The 23,020-nt window shown below is 35.5% G+C and overlaps 2 protein-coding genes across 12 annotated transcripts in view; both read right to left on the bottom strand.

Moving 5' to 3' along the window:
- Positions 1 to 1,602: 1,602 nt before the first annotated feature.
- On the bottom strand, positions 1,603 to 10,459 carry EPGN (epithelial mitogen). 4 transcript variants are annotated; one of them, XM_002814869.5, is made up of 5 exons: positions 10,326 to 10,459; positions 9,718 to 9,807; positions 6,607 to 6,727; positions 5,742 to 5,894; positions 1,603 to 4,330 (listed from the first exon to the last, which is right to left on the bottom strand). In XM_002814869.5, the coding sequence occupies exons 1-5, from the start codon at positions 10,366 to 10,368 to the stop codon at positions 4,273 to 4,275; spliced, it is 465 nt and encodes a 154-aa protein (XP_002814915.1). In that variant the 5' UTR covers positions 10,369 to 10,459; the 3' UTR covers positions 1,603 to 4,272. The 4 variants fall into 4 exon arrangements, with proteins under 4 accessions (XP_002814915.1, XP_009238358.1, XP_009238355.1 ...); XM_009240083.4 differs by having other exon boundaries at positions 5,868 to 5,894; XM_009240080.4 differs by having other exon boundaries at positions 9,745 to 9,807.
- Positions 10,460 to 15,800: 5,341 nt separating this feature from the next.
- The window catches only part of MTHFD2L (methylenetetrahydrofolate dehydrogenase (NADP+ dependent) 2 like), a 145,335-nt gene continuing 138,115 nt past the window's right edge, over positions 15,801 to 23,020 (bottom strand). For all 8 annotated transcript variants that reach the window (XM_024246335.2, XM_024246336.2, XM_024246337.3 and 5 more), the window contains one exon: positions 15,801 to 17,156. In XM_024246335.2, the coding sequence (XP_024102103.1) occupies positions 17,044 to 17,156 (113 nt within the window). In that variant the 3' untranslated portion in view covers positions 15,801 to 17,043. The remainder of the gene's footprint in view (positions 17,157 to 23,020) is intronic.

Raw genomic sequence — 23,020 nt, 5'->3', positions numbered from 1 at the left:
ATTTTTAAGATCTAGAGATGCCATTTTTTTTTTTCAGAAAGATGTGAATCCTAATTAATACCATCTTAGGAGATCGAGACTATCCTGGCCAAGATGGTGAAACCCCGTCTCTACTAAAAATACAAAAATTAGCTGGGTGTGGTGGCACACACCTGTAGTCCCAGCTACTCAGGAGGCTGAGGCAGGAGAATCACTTGAACCAGGGAGGCAGTGGTTGCAATGAGCTGAGATTGCACTACTGCACTCCAGCCTGGTGACAGAGTGAGACTCCATCTCAAAAAAAAAAAAAAAAAAGATCAGTAATACTGCCAGTTTGACAGCTGGTTGACTGTAGACTTAACCAAATTTTAATCTAGATGACGTATGCCCCAATAATATCTGAGACATAAAAAATGACAAAGAAAGGCCATGAGGTGTTTAGATAAGACCTGACTGAACAATTCAGTTCTTCTTGTTACCGTATAATCACATTTCTAATCTTTATGAGATGTTTCTTCCGAAGCTGTGGGTATTGCCGACAATCTGGAACATCCATCATGTTTAGTTTTGGAAAAGAAGTAAAATATAATGATGGGACACATGTATTCACATAGATATTCTTAAGGGTCCTAGCCTTAAAATTCTTAGAAAATTAACTGCTTAAGCTCTTATACTCTGAGCTGGGCATTGATTGATTAAATAATTAATAAAAATTGAATACTTAATAAAAAATGTAGAATTTAGAAAAGACATTTCTGAATGTGCTACTGAATAGATCTGAGCCAAAGGTTTGGACAAAAATGTGGGCTCACCCAGATTAGCAGTGCTAGACACTGGCAAATTAAGTTTCAACATTTATAGTTCATCTTGGCAGCTGCTCATGTCCTGATGTCATGCAGCCATGACGTAAGCGAGAAAGAGTGATGTTTTGCAATAGAGGGATTTTGGTAACCCTTCCGATGAGTGTGGGTAGTAGGATACCAATATTTATATCACTTCACAGAAGCATGTTATATTTTGTAATGCAGAGACATTAAATGGCTTCCTCATGGTCCTCTGCATAGATGAATTGTCCTCATGTTTAACATCAAAAGCTTAAATTGCTGATGTTTGTTATTTTCTTATGACTTTTTTCTCAATTAAATATAATGAATGGAAATCTTGACATCACCAAAACGAACATGTTAAAATTAAAGGATTAGATTTGTATTGTGCCAGGAAAGACTAAAAGATGAACTATGTTATAATTTCATCCTTTTCAAACTTTATGAAAACACAACTATACAAAAAGCTACCTTGGGGAAAGAGAATATAATGACAAGCATTTTTAATTACTTTTTTTGCAAATTTACTGGCTCCAGGATGGCTGACATTATATTCTGTGCCCCATCCTCATTATACTCTGAAATGCTAAATAATAAAGCACTCATGAATACTGATGACTTAAGGATGTGTTCTCAAATAATTGGAGGATAGACGAAGGGAAGAGACAAAATGGGGAATGAAAGAAATTGATGAACTTCTTGGCTAGTGTAATGTAGTCAAAGATGCCTGAAACATGTTGGCATTTGTTTCCTAAATAATCCACCCCCAATTAATGACACATTGATTGATAGCTGAAAGTGTAGTTCTGAAGCACAAACTTTACTGAAAGGCTCTTTTTAGGGTCTTCTTATATATAGAAAAAAAATGAACCAATTTCTAAATATCTTATACTTATGCATTGTCCCTCTTAAGTTCTGCTTAGGTACTTAAATATTGCCAGATGTGGTTCTAGCTCCATAGGAATGTCAGAGATTCCTTCCTACAAAATTAATGGTAGGAACTACAGGATCACAAGATTGTTTTATATGAAATATCATAAACAGATGGTCATCATAAGCCACACTCTGAGTTTCCATACAGTCTCATAGGGTAGATTTTATGTTGTTAATAAGTACTATTCTATAGGTGAACAAAGTTGAATCTCATGAGTATTTGTTTTGGTTAACATTTTGGTTTTGCAACCTGAGGATTTTAATTCTTTTCCTGATGTTCTAATTTTAATTATATTGTGTTTATAATTTACAAGTATTTATAGACAACAAATATTTATAATCTTTAAGGTTATCACCCCTCCATACTCCAGCATTAATTTCTTTTTCCTTTTATCAGGAGGCAATTCTTAATTAAAGGCAATCCTGTATTGTTTCTTCCCATACTCTCCCCAGCTCTTTTACATCTTTTTGAAATACTCAGGAAGAGAAACGCTTTCTAGGTGTGGTCTGTCACTGGAGTCACTGGGAGGAAACTTCAACTCTCCACTCCTTGGTATGATGTAAGCTTTGCACACTGTGTGAAAACATTCAGAAAGTGCTGACTGCAATCCATTTGCATTAAATTCCTTCTGAAGGAAAAACAAAACAAGTTAAATACCTTCTACTCAAAGGAAAGCAGAATTTTAAGTTTGGTTTAGGAATGAATGAAAAGTTATAATTTAATGTAAATGAAAGGCTTGCTGCTGGACTGTCATTGTAAGAATAGTCAAGTTTGATCCTCTTTTTACCACTCATGATCAAAATTGTCTTGCTTATCTACATCACAAATGGGGAAAAAAAGAGTCCATTGTTTTAGATTGAATCTTAAAAAATGATAGCTATTATTACTCTTTAATATTTTATATTTCCTTCAAAAATAAATTATTATTTTACAAACTAACACTAAAACATATACCTAAGATAATATCAAGTGGTGTGTTTCAGGGTTAGAGGTGGGGTTGAGGTCCATCTCAACATGTTGATGTTGAGGATCTCACCGGCAATGCAGGTTTGGAAAAACATTTCCTTATTCCACTGTCAAGTTTTAGAGCTAAGAGGGCCTTGTAGAAAATGAAACAAAAGCCCAAATAAATTAAGTGATCTGCATACGACTGTTTGAATTAAGTGACAGAAATATTACTAAGAGGAGGGATACTGATTTTTTTTTTTTTTTTTTTTTTTTGGAGGGAGTTTCGCTCTTGTCGCCCAGGTTGGAGTGCAGGGTTGCCATCTCGGCTCACTACAACCTCTGCCTCCTGGGTTCAAGCGATTCTCCTGTGTCAGCCTTCAGAGTAGCTGGGATTACAGGCATGTGCCACCACGCCCAGCTAATTTTTGTATTTTTAGTAGAGCCAGGGTTTCACTATGTTGGCCAGGCTGGTCTCAAACTCCTGACCTCAGGTGATCCATCCGCCTTGGCCTCCCAAAGTGCTAGGATTAAAGGCGTGAACTACTGCGCCTGGCCTGGACACTGATTCTTATTATTTTGACTGTTACTCCATTTTTTTTTTTCTCTCCCTCTATGTGCAAATCTGTTAACAAGTGTTCAAAAACGATAAGGAAAGTTTCCACATGCTGTGGTCTGGTGAAAAAATTCTATGTCCTGTGTTTCAGTTTCTATTTTAGGGCCAATTGTAGACTTTTATTCAGTAGGAGACTTCTAGGATTTCGGTCCAAATGAATAGTCACCAGGTAATTCCACCGATAACTGGAAGAAGTGATGAACAAAAGCATTAGGGACCAATGAGTCCAACACAAAGTTTTATAATCCATGTAGAAATGGAAATGCTTTGCCTACTCCAGACTTGATATCCAGATAGCTTCAGTCTTCAGAAACTCTTTAGTTTATTCCATATCTCACATATAAAGGCTGTATGTTGTTACAAGCTGTGTATGATTTGTATTTGCCTTGGACATTCCATTCTGTTTTCAGTAGGTTAGATTTAAGACACGTTTGGTTCACTGCAGGTACCTTAACACTGATTTCATTCTAAAAGCTAACATCACATTCTTTTAGACACCATGAAAACAAGAAGTTTGGGATAAGGTTCACTGAGCAAATAGACTTAGAGAGGTCCATCTAGGTGGTAAAAAACGCTGGGTAGTAAGAACATGAAGAACCCAAGCGAGGCATTGCTTTGGCTTGCTGCAAGGTTGATTATTATTCCCATGAAAATTCACATCTGACACAGCCAGGAGCATGAAACTCAGTCTTTCTGTAGTGAGAATAATAACCACACAACAACAAAAAACCCAGAGTGAAACTATGAACTTGACTTGTGTCACTGCAGCTTGTTCACTTGGCTTCCATCACTCCTTAAGGATGGCAAAGTCTAAAGGCCAACGCTGAATTTTATCTTCTCATTTCATTGTGATCCCAACTGTCATTATTTTCAAGTCTAGTCAGCTTGACAAGTTTTGTTGTTTCATCTGAAAACTTTAATTTTGGGCTCACCGATCTCTACATATGCCTTGATGAAAATTCTTCACAAAGGCCTCACAGTGGTTGTCTTTTTCCAGAACAGACATTGTAAGGCGATTTCAATTTTAGACACCTGAAACAGAGCATTGGTTTCCATATGAATTTGACTGTGGTTCATATAGGTCATTGAAACTTACATAAATGCACTCTGCAGCAGTTGCTCTTGGTGTCCCACCCAGATCCCCTTTACCCATTTGTCAACCCATCCCTCAGCAGCTGTGGGCATTAACAGGCTCACAGCAGCAGTCTTCTCCCAAGGTCTGCCCATGGTCAACTAAGTGCCCTGCCAGGAGATTGCTGGGAGATTACAAGCCCCTGTTCCTTACCCCACATGAATCCATGATTGAATAATATGGGATATTGAAATCCAGATGCCTCATCTCCTTGGGAGAGGTCTACACTGCTATTCACATTCTAGATCTCCCTGTGGAATCAGGCTGGGGCTACACTTCAGTTAAAGCCACATCTTTGCTTAGCTTCTTCTTGTGCTCCATCTGCTTTCCTTACTTTATTACAGGTTTCACCTAAAATAAAGGTAGAGTACTCCCTCAACCAATCACATGCACAGCAATCTCTATCTGAAGGCTCCGCTTCTAGGAAATCTGACCTCAGAGAGCCACCTTAGTAATGCGGAAAAGTCTTACCTCCTCCTCCTCCCCCTCATTATTATTATATTTCTTGGTCTCTTAGGCAAATCTACAACTGATATAATATAGATTTGATTCTCTTTAAGATGCATTTGTTAAGCAAAACAAATTTTTCTAATTTTGAGGAGGCAGTTTTGGTCATTTAGAAATGACAACTTTAATTAGAGTACAGCAAGGGAAATAATGTATTTGTATTTTTTTGTTAGGGTATCTCACTTTATTTCTTGACTTTATCCTAGTTACATGGATTTAAGGAAAAATTACTCGTGGAAAAATCAAGAAATAAGAATGAATATGTAAATAATTACAATTATTTGTAGATTATCTTCTTAGGTTTTTAGCAGGAGACAGTATCTTCTGAAGATACCCCCAGCTGATGTCTGGGAAGAAATGGCCAATGTTGTCACACATTTTTATTCAGTTTTTACTTGTTTCTTGATTTTATTTCACTCAACAAATATTTACTCAGTGTGTGTTGTGTGCTAGGCATAGTGTAAGGCACTGAATATACAATTTTGAACAAGACATACTTAGTCCCTACTTTCTTGGGGCCTGCTGTCCTCCTCATTTATAATTTCGATGTGGGCAGACAGAGATAGGATGAAGGGAGACTGTACGTTTAAACTCTCCTATTACAACTGAAGGCAAATTTTTACCACTCGTCTGGGTTTATGAGAAAAGGCATGAAAAATATTAAATAGAAACTTTTTGCCAGATTACAGCTCTTTTTTAATTAAAAAAATTTTACATGTCAGTGCCTGACACATTATAGTGGCTGAATAAATATTTGTCAAATGAATGCATATGAAGTGTCTTCATATTTTGTCTTTTTCATACCTCTTTCTTATATAGCAGTAAAAAATAACAAGAAAACCACTTAATAGTAATCCAACACCAATCCCAATTGCAATGTATTTTTCATAAGAATCCACAGCATATGAAGTTAAAGTCAAGTGCTCACACCTTTCTCCAGTATAACCAGTAAAACACCTTTAAAGAAAGAAAAAAAGTTTAATTTTAAAACCTGCAGTGGTAGAAATACAAATAACCTGTTTCAATAAATTTTAAAAAATAAATGGAAATAAGGAATTTAAATTAAAGAGGCAAATACCAAACGAAAGCCAATCTGTTCAGGGCAATGAAGCAGCTATGAATTTTCCAATAATCATTAAGGCCCCATATTTTCCCTTCATTAGCAGAGGGAAAAGGTACTATGCTTGCATAATTTACTCTAGAAAAATCATTAGCCTATTCTTCCATAGGAGAATACTGAGCAAATCATGATCATAAAAATTGTATTTTAGTTGCTCTAGAACTTCATATTCCTGTAATGTTTTTGCCTTAGTTTGCTTCATTTCATCCTGAAAACAACCCCAAAACTTAAAATCACCTTTGCATGTTGTTAAAAATGCAGATTCTGATTCAATAGTTCTGGGGTAGAGCATAGATCCTGCATTTCTAACAAGCACCCAGGTTCAAGACATGCTGCTAATCTGGGAACCATGTTTTTAATTAATGAGAATTAAATAGTTTAGACAAAAGACTCCTTAGATATTCAAATATGTAGAGGCCTGTCAAGTCATGTTCAGATTATGCACCCTTTTAAACTAAAGACAGCAAAGTGTGGAAATGTACTATATGAAACAACAGAGACATAAACTCATCTCCTGTCTCTAGGACTTGGATATTTCTTTGCATGTACCTGCAGATGGCCTTCTCTAGCTCATGGTGGAATGCACAAGCACCGTTGATGCAGTAACTGTTATGATCTTCCAGGCAAAGGTGTGAGAACTTCAAGGCTATGGGTCCTTCTATGTTGTCAGCTAGGAAAAGGAGATACAATGTTAGCAAATGAAATGTGTCTTACTTTTATGGTAAATTTTTAATACATATGTAAATAAATTTTTAATTTTAAGGATATTTGGGGGTGGTGCTGTGTCCTTTAAAATACTGATTCTCTTAGCAGGTTGTATTCACAAGGGCTGGGTTAATATCATCTAGACATATGACATATTATTAATTAATTAGGGGATGGAGGTGGATTGATGATTGTTTCATTTTTTAGAAGCAACGTAGTAAGACAGAAAAGGCAACAAATTCGCCAAAAGGTGGCAGCATTGGTTCTAGTCTTAGCAGGCTATTTTGCGCGATGCTTCCCAGACTTGTGTCTGAATACTAATTAATATAGAAGATCTCACATAATATTTCGATTTTCTTCCTTTACACCTGAGAAGTAAGAACTTGGGAAGATTTGAATTTACACTTGTGAGATAATAAACAAGATTCTTATTCCTGATTCTCTGATGTACAAAAGACAGACCTATGCCATTCTTGGTGTTTATGCAGTGGGAATGACCCTTGGGTAAAATTGCATAATTGAGTCCTTTGGGGCATACTTTATTGATTCTTAAATTTTTCTCGAACAGAATTAATGGCATTTTACTTGTCATTTTTAGAAATAAACATATATCCTCATCATTATGATAAATGTATACCATATTTGCCTTGCTAAGATTAAGAGAATCTTACCTGTTTTTAGGGAAAAAACAGTTTTAAAAGGCATTCTTTTTTATATTAAAAATGCTAAATCTTTAGATGTTAAGATTACAAACAAAATACTATGTTGTATTACTTTATTTTGGTGAGAACACACATTACCTTCTAATTCACGTTCATTTTGTTGAATAGGATGAATATAATTTATCACTTTAATAATTAATTCTCAGGCAGTGAGAATTTTCCATTATAAACTGTGCTGGGTGCTTTCTATTTCAAGACTAAACAAGTTCGATTAACTAAGCCTGAAACTGGATTTGGTAGAAAAATGTGAGAATTAAGCCATTTCTAAAGAAAAGTTATACCAGAGAGACTCATCTTTCCCCTAAGAATGAGGAGAATGATCATAACTTTATAAAAATTTTTCGAAGATACTAGATTGATATTTTTAAGTTAGATAAAAAGCAAAAGGAAAAATCAAAGTTCTCCATCAAGAAAGCAAAGGAAAAATACAGAAATGATATACAGTTGTAACTCTGTATTCATAGGTTCCACATCTGTGGATTCAACCAACCTCATATGGAAAATATTTGAAAAAAAAGCATCTGTACATAACATGTACAGACTTTTCTTGTCATTTTTCCCTAAACAATGCAGTATAACAACTATTTGCATAGTGTTTACAATGTTTTAGGCATAACTAATCAAGGGTGATTTAAAGTACATGGGTGTGTGTCTATAGGTTATATGCAAATATTTCGCTATTTTATATAAGGGATTTGAGCATCTGTGGATTTTGGTACCCTCTGGGCAGGAGGAGGAGGTCTTGGAACCAATGTTCAACCAATAACGGAGGATGACTGTATTGGATTCCTTTTTACCATTATTATTACTTGTAACTCAAAATATTTTATTTGCTGTTCACCATTAAGGAAGAAAAAAAATTTAGTACTGAGCATGGTATTACGAAGTCAGTCATTGAGAGAAAACTATGCTTCTTTAATTTTCTGCAGTATATTATCTTCTTTTTTTTTTTTTTTTTTTGAGACAGACTCTCACTCTGTCACCCAGGCTGGAGTGCAATGGCCCCATCTCAGCTCACTGCAGCCTCCACCTCCTGGATTCAAGCAATTCTCCTTCATCAGCCTCCTGAGTAGCTGGGATTACAGGCATGCGCCACCATGCCAAGCTAATTTTTGTATTTTTAGTAGAGACAGGGTTTCACCATGTTGGCCAGGCTGGTCTCAAACTCCTGACCTCAGGTGATCTGCCTGCCTTGGCCTCCCAAAGTGCTGGGATTACAGGCATGAGCCACTGCGCCAGGCCAGTATAATACTGAATATAATAATTCTAATAAGGTGTTTCCTCTTTGTTTGAAGGCTTAGAAGACAAATAGTTGGCTAAAAGTTATTCTATAACCGACATTGATTTCGTTTTGCAAATCAACAGATATTCAAAAAATCAAATGGGTAAAATATTTCGAGACAATCATTTAAAATTTTAAATTATTGGTGACATGAAGAACACTGAGATATGACAGTCTTCCTTTATTTGCCTGACTCTGACTGCAAGACATTGCTTCCTCTGTACTAAATCAAATTGCCAGCCTTCACATAGCAATCAGGATGCGATTTGCAGAAGAATCATAACCACTCAGTCACAGGTCTTGGTAAGCAACAAGCTTTCCAAGTTTCACCTCTAAGAGTTTAAACAGATTAGAGAAAGAACGCTGATGCTCAAGAGCATCCAGAAGCCACTGTGATAATAATTAAGTGCAAAAGAAAATATATCATTACCATCAACAACAAAAATTGGGTACAAGTGGTTAGGAAGTACAGCATATGCTAAAATAACAACAAAAACCCCAAAGCAAACAAGAAAAAAGGTCATTCCAAAGATGAGGGAAAGTGCTTTTCATCTTGTAGCCATAATGTCTTTGGCAGCAAAGCTTATAATCACAGATCAAAATATAATGCTGCTCATGAAGAATGCCAAAATGGGGACAAACTGTCTCTGAACACACAGAGGTTATTGGGAACCACCCAGAAATGAAGCAGAAAATGTGGCCTGTTTCACATTCAAGACAGTAACTGAAGACAGCTTTTGTCTCATTTGCTTAACTTCCTCCTTTTAAAAAGGCAATTATTTGCTGGCACATTTATCTGTCACTTCAATTTAACAATATCCTGCTAAAAGAGCTGATTATCTAATAATAAAATATGTATTAAAAATGGCCAATATTGCTTTTATCACAATCCAAATTTCTCTCCCAAGTTTTAGAAAAGTCTTGTGAAATATGAAAATGGGAAGAAAATACCTTCTGTTTTGTTAACTGTCCAGTTACCTTGCTGGGCTGTGATTGGAGGTGTTACAGTCACGGCTGCCTCTTCAGTCAGTGCTGTCATTGCTGTATTAAGGGGGCAAAAGCATCTTTAACAGAGAGCCTCCTTCTATGTACAAGCAACAGATGGAAAGTATTCTTATTCTGTTTATTCCAATTTCTATTTTTTTAAATATATTACAGTTGAAATCCATAATGTGACTAGGGCAACATCCTTACAGTTTCTCATCCATTCCATTGACTATATTAGGATTAAAGCAAGTAAAAACCCAATTTTTAAGACCATTGATACATTTACATATTAATTCAAAAATAAGAACACTATAGTATAGTAGCTAAATGTATCAATTACTCTTCAATTGTATAAAGCAAACATTCTGGAGGTCTCAAAAAAGGTGACAAAAATATATTAGGAAAGGAACATACAGGACATAAGAAACTAAATTAATCCACAGATTCATTACACTGATCTTTGTCATAAAGAACAACTGTTGGAAGCCAACTTCTCTCTAATGCAGATAAAATAAATTCTGTTCACATTTTACACTGATATAAAGTTAACAAAACAAGAGGAAATTACCTACCGTTGAATAAAAGATAGACTGATATTGGAACTCCCAAAGCCATTTCCTGTAGTTGCTTAACTTTCTTTCTCTTATCCTTCTAGACTGACGGGTGGAAGGTTTTTATTGAGCTCTCTGAGTCTTTGTTGCATTTATATTTCATGAAGCGTCATCTGGCAGTTCTTACCAATCAAAAAAATATGTACTTCTGGCAGCAGCAGAAAGCCTCTGGGCACTCACGCACTTGGTTAGGATCCCTGTATTATCTAGCAATGTGATCAAGTTTTCTTTTGAAACATTGGTTTCCTGTTACCTGTGGGCATAATCATGTATGTAAAAGTACTTAAAACAACAAGAACAAAATGTAATTTCAGGAAAGGCTCCCATTGGTGTGAAGAGAACTATACCAGCTCAAACTATGCTAGAAACCTATACGGGAGTTCAACAAACATAACTGCAAATTAGGAAGCAGCATAACCTGTTTCTAAAAGAAATATCCCTGAAACTATAGTTGGTTATACCACCTTTCATTACAGACTATGAGTTCCATTTCAAATCCAGATAATTTGTTAATTTAGTTGGTGAGAACAGTTAAATTTGTGAAAACACAGAGGTTTCATATTTCATTTTAGTGTTTATTTCTTAGTTTTACTATGACAAGTGCTGTAAATAAAATTATTTTTAATAGTATAACATTTACCTTTCTGTCATCCTGCTATTTAACATTTTTCTGAGTAAATGACATGGGCTACCATATTTCAGGAACAACAATGCTTAAATCTGCGTCCCAATGATTAGCTAAAGAGAACCAGTAAAGTACCAACATAATAATAATAGCAATAATAATAATATTAAAATTCTCCATTAAGAGAAAATTAAGATGACATTTAGTTTGGATACATCCAATGAATAGAAAGTTTCTAAGTTAATACAATATTCAAATTATTTCTCAATGTTCATCTAGTTGTAATTATTAAAGTGGCACTTTAAAGGCCAAAGTATGTAATTACAGCTACTATATTTTACAACTACAGAAATTTTCACTTGCCTCAAATTACTATAAATAATTTATAAATATATCTTCCTGAGGCATTGAGTCTTTCTGCCTGGAATTTCAATTGCTTCTATTTTCTTGAAACTTGAAACCTCAAAACCCTAAAAACATATTCAAGTCAAGATAGGTTATCTTTTGCATCATGTCCACTCAGCAAATTAGATTTACCAGAAAGGAGCCCTTTCACTATTCGAATATAAATGTGGTGTTAGAAATCACACAAGAACAAGCTTGTTGAACTCATTATAACTTGGGCAATCACTTACCACAGGAGTCATCATTTTAAAGTTAATATAATAGTACTTGGCTCACTTTAAATGTGTCTACATTTTGCATTTCTACTTTTGTAGGTTTTTAAAGAACTGTTCATTACTAAGTCAATTTCTGGATAATATATTTCCCAGGCAAATAACATTTGAATTATAAATTAAACAATCTTCTTTGCACCATTGCTGAGAAGTTGAGAAGAAATCATTTACAAAAGATTAAATAAACCATCACAATTCTTTTTGTAGTTTCTGGAGGGAGACGTTAGGACTCATATTAAATACTTTCTTTCCTTTTTTTTTTTTTTTTGAGACATTGTCTCGCTCTGTCACTCAGGCTGGAGTGCAGTGGCGCCATCTCAGCTCACTGCAAGCTCCGCCTCCCGAGTTCACGCCATTCTCCTGCCTCAGCCTCCCGAGTAGCTGGGACTACAGGTGCCCGCCACCACGCCCCGCTAATTTTTTGTATTTTTAGTAGAGATGGGGTTTCACTGTGTTAGCCAGGATGGTCTCAATCTCCTGACCTCGTGATCTGCCCACCTTGGCCTCCCAAAGTGTTGGGATTAAATACTTTATTTCTAAGACTGAGACATCAAAGTACAAAGATTATCTTTGTAAAAACTCTTAACTGTAGCTAGTGCAGTCCTTTGCACTTTACAGGTTTCCCTACACATCTCAATTCTTTCTTCAGTAACCCTGGCCCAAACAAATCCAGTACCTAACATCTAGTAAATACTCAATGAAACTGTCTTCAGAGAATAAGGAAATAAATAACAGGCATTATTTCCATTCTCACATGACAAATGACAAATTGAGGCTCAAAAGAATTAAGTGACTTGCCAAAGGACATGCCTAGAGTCAGGACTTCAATCCTGGCCAGGTGCAGTGGCTCATACCTGTAATCTCAGCACTTTCAGAGGCTGAGGGAGGAGGATTGCTTGAGCCCAGGAGTTCGAGACCAGCCTGGGCAACAGAGCAAGACCCCGACTCTACAAAAAATAAATTAGCTGGGCATGGTAGTCTGAGTTACTTGAGAGGCAGAGGTAGGAAGATCACTTGAGCCTGGGAGGTCAAGGCTGCAATGAGCCATGATTACACCATTGCACCCCAGCCTGGGCTACAGACCCTGTCTCAAACAAACAAAACAAAACAAAACAAACAAAAAAAAGGACTTCAATTCTATATTTTCAGATTCTAAATCATATGCGGTTTCCATTTCCCTACCTGTGTTCTCTTGTAGGAATTGTTGTACTGATCTCAAAAGAATTCCCTCAATTATCCCCTAAAATCAAGCTTTAAATAAGTTACCTTTATTAGAAAAAAAACTAAATACGTAATTAACTGTGATTTTCACTCACATCTGTGCTGAGAGATGGAACTGAAGTCTCTCTGGTAAATTGGGCCACTTAATATAGAAACCCATCTTCTGCTTTAGCTTATGGTGTATACCAGAAAGTAACTTCAAGTCATCAAATATGTTGCCTTTCCTCTGGGGCCCATACTCATGGCTCCCACTTACAATCTTTACAGGAAAGTCCACTCCCTTCACATCTTCAATCCTCTCACCCAAAAGTCCTTTCTCCAAATCCCAAAGAATGGGGGAGATGGATATGGTAAGGTGGTTTTTCTGATATCTTTATTCATTCTTAATATGCATTAAAGCAGGTTAGGGTGAGAAAGGAGATGGAAATGAGAGGCTAAGAGCTCCACTATTACTTTTCTCTCATGCCATGTTTCCAGTCTTTTTAATTTACTTATCTCTCTTCTTCTAGAAGTTTATGCTAGAAGAGAGAATCTCTGAAAGCTTATTCTTCTCTCCCCTTTCTATCTTTTTTCCCTTGCAGTTTCACTAACTTAACCAAAATTTATTGCTGGTCATTGGCAGAGAATGGTGATCCGTTCATTGATTCTCTAAGTTTATTCTATCACTTTCATGGATTCAGTTGCATTCATTCATAAAATATTGAATGACTACTATATCCTTGGCACTAGGCTGGGTGAGATGATATTTGTAAGACAAATAGACAAATCATGCATGGATTCTGACTTCAAGGAACTAAAGGGTTCTAGGCAAAGTACATACATAACTGCAGTACTAGGTAGGGAGTGACAAATGCCATGAATGTGTGCACAAAGGGCTCTGAGAGCTAAGGGCTGACATTTTTCATGGACAAGTTTCATTTGAAGTGAATCTTAAATAACAAGTAGGATTTAGACACCTAGTAATAAGAGAAAGGACTTGGGGGTGAGGGTAGGATACAAGGGAAGGCAGAGTGTAGTAGTAAAAGGAGTGGCTTCTGACTCACATCATCCCAACAGACTTTGTTGTGAATTCATATTCCACCTTTTCTATCTATTTGACCTTGGCTGAGGCTTTTCAATAACCAGGAGGGTCAATAATTTTCTCATCTATTAAGTGAAGATTGTCAATAATGAGCAAAGACAAAAAAAAAAGGCACTTTAGGAGGCCAAGTCAGAAGAATCGCTTGATCCCAGGAGTTTGAGACCAGTTTAGGCAATATAGTGAGACCCTTCTCTACAAAAAATTAAAAACTTCGCTGGGCATGGTGGCACTCGCCTGTGGTTCCAGCTACTCCAGAGGCTGAGGTGGGAGGATTGCTTGAGCCTTGGAGGTCGAGGCTGCAGTGAGCAGTGATCACACCACTGTACTCCAGCCTGGGAAACAGAGTGAGACCCTGTCTCAAAAAAAAAAAAAAAAAAAAAAAAAGGAAAAGAACAAAAGAGGAAAGTATTTAGCACATGCTAGGTGCTCAATTAAGGATAGTTGTTACCATTGAACAAGTGTAGAAAGACACAGAGAGTGTATAATGCTTACCAAGGCCAGGAATTTAGTGTGTCAGTATATGCTGATGAGTCCTAAATTCTTATTACTATGAATTCTTATCCTCTTCCTAGACTGATATTACTTCAGAATGCTTATCTATGTATTATGTCATCACCTCAAACTTAACATATTTTAAACTGAACATATTATCTCTACTCCAAAGTCAGCTCCCTTTTACAATTTCCTCATGTTAGTCAATGATAACATCTTCTGACCTCTACCATTCTCGTAACTTGCTAAATACTGCCAAATTCTGATTTATCCACTCCTCTAATTTATTTTTGCATATTTATCCAGCTGTACCACTTTCCAAAACAAACCTTTCATTTTTGTCTAATTGCAACTCTTGCTTTCATACATATATGCTAAGCTCATAATCATTTCTGTAACTTTATTATGTTCTTTAGGGAGCTCTTTACAGATACAGACATGGTAGCAGAAGAAAACCATCTCTATGCTCCTCCACAAGCCCAACATGTCTATCTTTTAAGGACTTCAAATACTTGTAACGTTATGGTCCCAATAAATTGACTTTACCTCTGTAATATGTTGACTCTTTCACTGAACCTTAGTCAGGCTCCTCTGAGCTCTCTCCCTGATCACGTCTTGATCTAGACCCATCGAGCCCAGTTTTAGCAAAGAATCCTGTTAAGTCAGTTTATGGAGAGTCCCTCACCCTTGCTATTTTATCTAGTTTCTAATCCTCTTCCCTTGATATCTAAGTCTTTGGCCTGCTGTTATCAAGCATCCTGACAAGTCAGTTTAGCGAGAATCCCCCTAACCTGAATATCTAAAGTTCCTCTTAGTAATTTTCCATCCACCAACCCCCTAGCTCTGTTCATTGGCTATAAATCCCTAGCTGTCTATGTTGTATTCAGAGTTAGTTCAATCTCCTTCACCCACTGCAATAGTCTTAACATCTTCTTGACTGTTTTAAACAAGTGTCAGAGTAATTTTTCTTTTACAGCATTTTAATTAGTTTATGGGAAGTCTAAATTCTGAATGTTATTCCAAAGGAACCCTTCCTGCACCTCTGTTGAGGTAGAGCTCAAAATTACAGTCTTCACGTTTTCCACATACATGTATTTTAGTCACTTTATTTGTTTTAGGAGTTAGGAACCCTTAAAAATTAAAGAGGCCCTTTCTGAATGTTTGCTTGGAAACTTTAAATTTAAACTTCCGTCAGGGTTACCAGACAACAATTGATCTGAATTGACTGTGGAATATGCTATATAACCTTTTCTTTCACATTTTAGAAACTTATACATTTCTCCAGGAGGTAGTAAGGAAATGGGTAAGAAATTTATATCTAAAGAAAAAAAGGATACAGCTTTTCTTCAAATTGCTTTTATTATACAGTTGCAATGGTATTAATTATAAACATCTAGTCTATTTTCACACAAATGGTCACGAGTACACACTGATAAAGACATGCGCTGGGTAAGAGTCATTATTGGTACATAAACATACTGGGATTTGGGCATAAAAACACAGTATCAATTAACAGCTTCAGCAGTCTCAAAATAGATTTCAACGACATTCATATATATTTCCTAATTTAAATTGTGTTAGAAACGTTGCATCTACTTTGAGGAACGAATGCTATAACAGAAGAGGGAAGACAGGTAGGCAAGAAGGCAGGAATTTTTAGGTGTATACTAAGGTTTAGTTTTGGCACATTGAAGTATCATGTTTTCCTATTAGATTTCTGAATTTGTGAACAAACGTTAACGGTTGCTGTTCTTTAATATGACATCATTCATACCATATTTGTGGGAAAATACAACTTTAGTTTTTTCTGTTTACTTATTTTTTGATTTTTCCACTATTGCTCATTGAAGGTACTATCCAAATATTTTTTAGAAGAAAGAAATGCCATTTAAGCCTAACACATTCTTCATGTATTTTTACTGTGGCAAGTAGTCATTCACAATGTGATAAAATCATTACACTTCCAAATAGCATTGCATTTTTTGCCTTCCCGGAATATTTTCCTTTCCTTAAATAGAACATAATTTCTCATTAGGATGGACTTATAGGATGCATTTGGGGGATAGTTGAGATCAAGATTTTATTTTCAATAATAATATTTTCAATATTTCAATATTTTTCTTGTAGTAAGCAAGCTCTTTTTTAGCATATGACATAGATCATAAAATATATTAAAAATGTGAGCATGCAAATAGCAAAACCTAAATTACATTTTATATGGATAACCATTTGGCTGACAGGATATTTGTTGTAAACATACTCTATGTAATATTAAATTGTGTCAAAAATATATTTATTTATTATGAGCCCTTTATTGTTTTAATGTTATGAACAAATACCCTCAAAATAAACAATTGTTACTAAAATTTTCATTGGAATTGTTTTGGTTGTTCTCTTAAAACTCAAAATAAATTAGCAGGAAATGCATAAAATTATGTGAATCATTTGATTCACAATGATTTCATCCATGAAAAAATAAATACCATGTAGAGATAAATAGCTTTGTAGTAAAATATAAAGGTTTTACCCTTTGTCAAATAAACAAATAGCATGACTTCAGTTTGCTTTATCCTTTCATGTGATCTAGTAAATGATTTTTTTAGCTGCCAGAAGGGTGTTCTTCAGAAGCATTGCCACTGTCATGGGTCCCACACCTCCCGGAACTGGAGTGATAAAGCCAGCTTTCTTTTTAACAGCTGATGAGGAAAAAAAACAAACAGATATTCTTTATTTTAAAATTATCTGAGATTTTAATATTTTTAAACACGCTGAATATAGTGATTCTTTCTTCATTATATATACAAATCATTTTTAGAATCAAGTAGGCTGTAATAAACAGACACACACACACACACACATGCTCACACTCACTTAGACGAATACTTCTGTGGATGATATCTAAGGTGGACAGAAAGACCACAATGGACCAACACCTAGGTTCAAGCTCCATGCAGCTCAGTTTGTTTTACATAATGAAACCCATGATTGACCCAGTTACCTGTAATTCTAGTTAACTAATTCTAAAATACATGATACTGGTCACAAAAGGGACATAGGGACATAGAATATAGGAAGTTGAGCACACACCATTTATTAAATAGAATTATTCCTGTTATAACAATATCACAATGTATGTGTGGATAATACATTTCAATTCAAGTCTAATAAGTATCACTAAATATACTTGAATTATGAACACATACATAGTCCTGTTCAGAGGTATGGAAACTTATTCAGTGAATACAGATGGTCCCCAGCTTGCAATAGTTTCACTTATAATTTTTTGATTTTTCAACTGTGCAAAAGCCATACAGATTCAGTGGGAACTATACTTCAAATTTTGAATTTTGACCTTTCTCCCAGCTAGTGATATGTGATACGACACTTCTCAAGATGCTGAGTAGTGGTAATAAGCCAAAGCTCCCAGTCAGCCATGAGATCACAAAAGTGAACAACCATGATCAACCAATACTCTACAATGTACTGCATTATGAGATTATTTGTCCAAATATAGGCTAATGTAAGTGTTCTGAGCATGTTTATGGTAGCCTAGACTAAGGTATAATGTTTGGTGTATTAAATGCATTTCTGACCTAATGATATTTTCAATTTAGGATTACCGGGATGTAACCCCATCATAAGTCATGGAGAATCTGTATACTTAAAGAAAATGGCAGATAACTTTCAGCAAGTTTTATTTAAGAATGTTTTCACACCCACAGTATGAAAGGTGAATGACTTACTGCATTCATTTACTTGATGGTATGGTGGTTTACTGTGTGAATAAGAGCAATGAAGTTTTTCCAAATAACTTTTAGTAAAAAGTTAGCATAGACAATATTTCTTTAATGCATAATCTGACATTATTAACCACATGCTATTTAGATGTATTGCCTTTTACAATTAGCTCATATAGGCTTCTGCATGAATCAAAATCAATAGATGTTGTCTATATCTTTAGTATTATTTTTGCACAACTTATGTCGCCCTTTTGAAGGATGATTTGTGGAATTTACCTTTACTTTATTTGAAGTGAATAGTACATTGGAATAATTTTTTAAATCAGAGGAAAAGCAAAGGAATAATACTGTTTTACTTGAAGAAAGGTCCAGTAAGCTTAAATACATCACAAAATATATATAGTTAACATGTGTTATGAATTTTCTGATGGGATGCTATAAAGAAAATATAAGAATACTATGATTTGGAAGGTAATATTTCAGTTTTCCAAACAGCGTCTCTATACAGAAAGCACAACCTTTCCATTGCCACATTTCCATCTAGTACATTCTATTCTATAGAAACATTAGAATGGGTCAACAGCCATTCAATAAACAGCTATGAAATTTTAGTCCTTTCTTCCTTTGCTCTAACTGTTCCTTCTACCTGGATCAGTATTCCATCTTATCCAAACAAGAAACTCATTATTTCTTGAAAGCCAATGAAATGTCACCTGTCTACAATTTTCCTGAAAAACTCATTCCTCCAGTGTTGAATTGAAAGTCCCACCATCTATATTTCCAATAATTTTATACCCACCTCCATTATGGAACTTAAGACACTGTGCACTGTCTGTTCCCTTAACTAGACACCAGCATCTAGAAGGCAAAGGCCAAGTCATTGTGGTGGTTGTTTTTAATCTTAGAATGTCTCCATACACAGGTTAGGCACTCAGCAGATTTTGAGAAAGTGAACTTAAATTGCCCTTACTTAAAATCTAAAATCAATTTGCAGAAATGTGTCAGTGCTTTTCACTGGATGTAAACAATATCAATTTAGTTTAAGCTAATTTACTGTAAAACTTGAGCTACTCATTTTGCTTTACGGTGATAAACTGCATTTTCCACTTTTCAATAAGCTGACTTAATGGCCTGAGAAATGCCTTCCAGGACCTTTTCTCAAGCACTGGAGAAGCAATGCGTTTAAAACTTGGCAGGTCTTTAGAAGAAACATTTATGCTACTGCTGCTGCTACTGCTACTGCTACTGCTACTGCTACTGCTGCTGCTGCTGCTGCTGCTGCTGCTACTACTACCACTTACAGTACTACTACTATTTACACTACTACTACCATTTATACTAATAGAACATAAAGTCATACATTTGTAAAGCACTAAATTTGAAATATTAATATATAAAAATAAAATTCTTCTAAATAATATGGGAAAGTAAAAATCAAGTGCAATTGAATCTTCAATGGAAAACAAAATGATTTATTTCAAAATTTAAAAATGGCATACAATTTGTTATAGCAGAAAACCTATTGTGGGTATCAAATTATTTTTATATAGTTTGGTTTCTAACTTTGAAAGATAAAGCGGCTTTGATATTATTTGTCTATAAAAAAATAGTAAAAACGATAGCTACTACCAATTAAGTACTTATTAATTACTTGCCAAGAATTATATATATTGTTTTAATAATTAATATTTAATTATTTCATTTTAATAGATGAGGAAACTGTGGCTCAGTGAAGTTACAGTGACTTATCACTCTCCTATATGGTAGAGACATTATTCACAGCCAGGTTTGAAATACTCTATAATTGCATAATTTCACCCCATTCCAATGCAACTGTATTATCATGACCTGAACGAGTAGAAAAGTCCAAAGAAGGGCTCAAGTGCCAAAAATTAACTCAGTTTTCTCAAAGTGTTAGCAGGATATTCTGGAAAAAAGAAATGAAGAGGAAAAGATTCTAATATATTAATTTTTCAACATTTTGACTATAAGTTCTCATAGCTCATCATCTCTGAACTACATATTACACTTCAAATTACACAGCTGGCTTAGCAGTCTGAGTTGCTCTATTCCTGCTGTCAGATCAGATAAACCACTGGTCTGCTCAAGTATCATTATCTTCCTCTTCCAAATTATGTTTTTCAGACAACATGCTTACTATTGCATTCTTTTGCTCAAAAAGTGAGGTTTGGGTAGAGGAGGAGGGAGTGGGAATAAGATACTACATGAAATAATATCCGCCTGAAATTTTTTAGCTCAGTGTCTGCATTTTTGCATACTTCGCTGGTGGAAACCAACACATATTCACACTGTCCTGCCTATCAGTTTTCATAGAATTAGACTATGTAAGGGGTAATAGATCTTCACCTGATCTGGGCTAGGGCTTCTCTGAACATTAATAAATATTTAGTAGCATCAATAAAGACCTGAAAATTATTCACGAGGCAGAAGATTATAATATCATTGTAAACACACCTGGTTATTAAAATATTTGCTTAAATCTTTTTTGTTTTTGAAATAAAGTATATGGACATGAAGATAAACCCTGTACATGGTCATGAGAGACAGAGTGATTAATTTGACTTTAGAAAACACATATTAGGTTTCTGTTCCTTTTGATTTGATTTTCATGAGTATCTGTGTCTGAGAAAGAAATAATAAGCTTATCTGCTGCTGGCTAGTGTTAATATATTCTTTGCCTATTTATGTAAGGATCAGGATACAGAAGTAAGTGATCTCTCAAGAAAGGTGGGGAGTTATTGGCAAGTGCCAGTGGATACAGATGTCAATGCTTAACAAAAATTCTCTACTCTAATGATATTGCATAACTATTTCAGGGCGATCCTAAGCAACACATTTATGAAATACTGCAAGTAGCTTATGTGCTAAAATTAGTCATGTGAGAAAGAGTTTAATTCTATTCATGTTTGATGCTCTGAAAAGCATCTTCCCCAATCACGTCTGAAAGAGAGCAAGGTAACAAGCATTACATCACCAGAATAACCTCCCATTGGCTAGTCTTTCCCCGAGGGCAGACAAAGGTTTGCACTTGGTTGAAGATGATGCTTTTAAATATTAATCCTATTATGTGTAGGAAAAGGTGTTCTACATGCTCCATTAAAGAGAAATACGGAAGCATTATAGGACAGTAATTTCCTTCAGCGACTTAATTTACTGTGGGTATAGGTATGAGGGCATATGTGTGTCTGTTTAAGGGAATACCAGAAGTTCAGTATATACAGGAATCAGGTACGAGATCTTGATTGATATCAGCCCGTTTATATGAGATGAATGAAGACATACGGCAAAACCAGGGTTAGATTCAATTTCACAAAGTCAACATGATTTTAGACCTACTGAAACTATTTGACAATTGAGACAAATAAACAATCACCAAATCTTATTATCCGCATCAAAGTTGCTCTGGAGAATGAGACTTAGATGAAAATGACATGGAAATGTTTAAAGTAAGTTCCTGAAAATAAGAATGCTTTGAGGAAAGTTAATAATTATAATAATTTATTTGGATGACCTCTCTGCACACTTTAGACTCTGCAAAGTAATTCCACAGATTTCCTTGAAAGTGCTATAGCTTTGTCAGCATGATTAAGAATGTTAGGGTGTGTGTTCAGTTGTACAGGAATAAAAGAGATTTAAAATCAGTCATTTTGGATGTAAGATTTGCCTTTGTACATACTATTCTCTTTGTCTAATGTGCCCCTCTCTCACTTCTCCAGCTGATGAATATTTATTCTTCCTTCTCAGGTCCAGCACAAATGTCACTTTCTTTGTGGAGCCTGTGAACTCCCCAGGCTAAGTTAACTGTTCATTCATTTATCAGTGAGACTTAGTAGAGTGATTTTGAATTTGCATTCATACAGCATATTGGAATCTCTTGTGAGATTAAGTCATACTGCATATGCCTCCTCCTATCCCAATATTGCACATTGTCAGTATGCACCACTGAGAATTAATGTTTGAAGTGAGAGATATTTCTAATGGTGGGAAAGGAATGTTATACATATAAACGGAATGGAGAGAATTTAAAATCTGGTTGGAATTCACTGCTATATTATGGCTACTTTACATGATGGCCTCAGGTTCCCAGGCAAGTACCAGGCAAACCCCAATGTGCAAATGATTTTCACACTTCTGCTTACATAAGAGTTGCTAATGTGCCATTGACCAAAGGAAGGCACACGATCAAGTTGAAATTCAAAGACTTGGAGTAAGAGTGGCCAAGTCACCCTGCAAAGGGGATGTACACATTGGGACAAAATAAATGTGTGGCCATTTTTTATAATCTACTATAGTAGCCTCTTGGCTCCCAGTCCACCATGTCAGCCATATAATTTGCTGCAAGAGTCATTCTTTAAAACACAGATTTGATTATCTCAGCTTATAAACATTTGATGGATCTTCACTGTCTCTAGGATAAAATATAAATTCTTTGTTATGGCAATCAAGGTCTTTTATCTTCTGGCCCAACATCTTTATTTTGCATCATGTTCTAGCCCTATATTCAATTAGTCACTGTTCCCACAAATGCCATAAACTGGACCAGATAGATTCATAACAATTATTCCTTGAGCAAGACAGACATAGTTACTGCCTCGTGGAGCTTTTAGTCTAGTTGGGAAGATGGACATTAAAAAGGCAATTGCCTAAATAATAATTGAGCTATGGCAGTGATATGTGCTACACATGAAATGTGTGCTGCACTGTGAAGGTGTCAAGAGGATCTGGGCCTGAACAGCACTGTGTATTAATGTGGCATACCCATGCCGAGTTTTTCCATGTGGAATAGAGGTGTAGAATAG

Source organism: Pongo abelii, chromosome 3, assembly GCF_028885655.2.
Source record: "Pongo abelii isolate AG06213 chromosome 3, NHGRI_mPonAbe1-v2.0_pri, whole genome shotgun sequence".
In the NCBI taxonomy this organism is placed as follows: domain Eukaryota; kingdom Metazoa; phylum Chordata; class Mammalia; order Primates; family Hominidae; genus Pongo; species Pongo abelii.
Note: the sequence above shows the minus strand (reverse complement) of the source record. Positions and strands in the feature narration are given on the sequence as shown.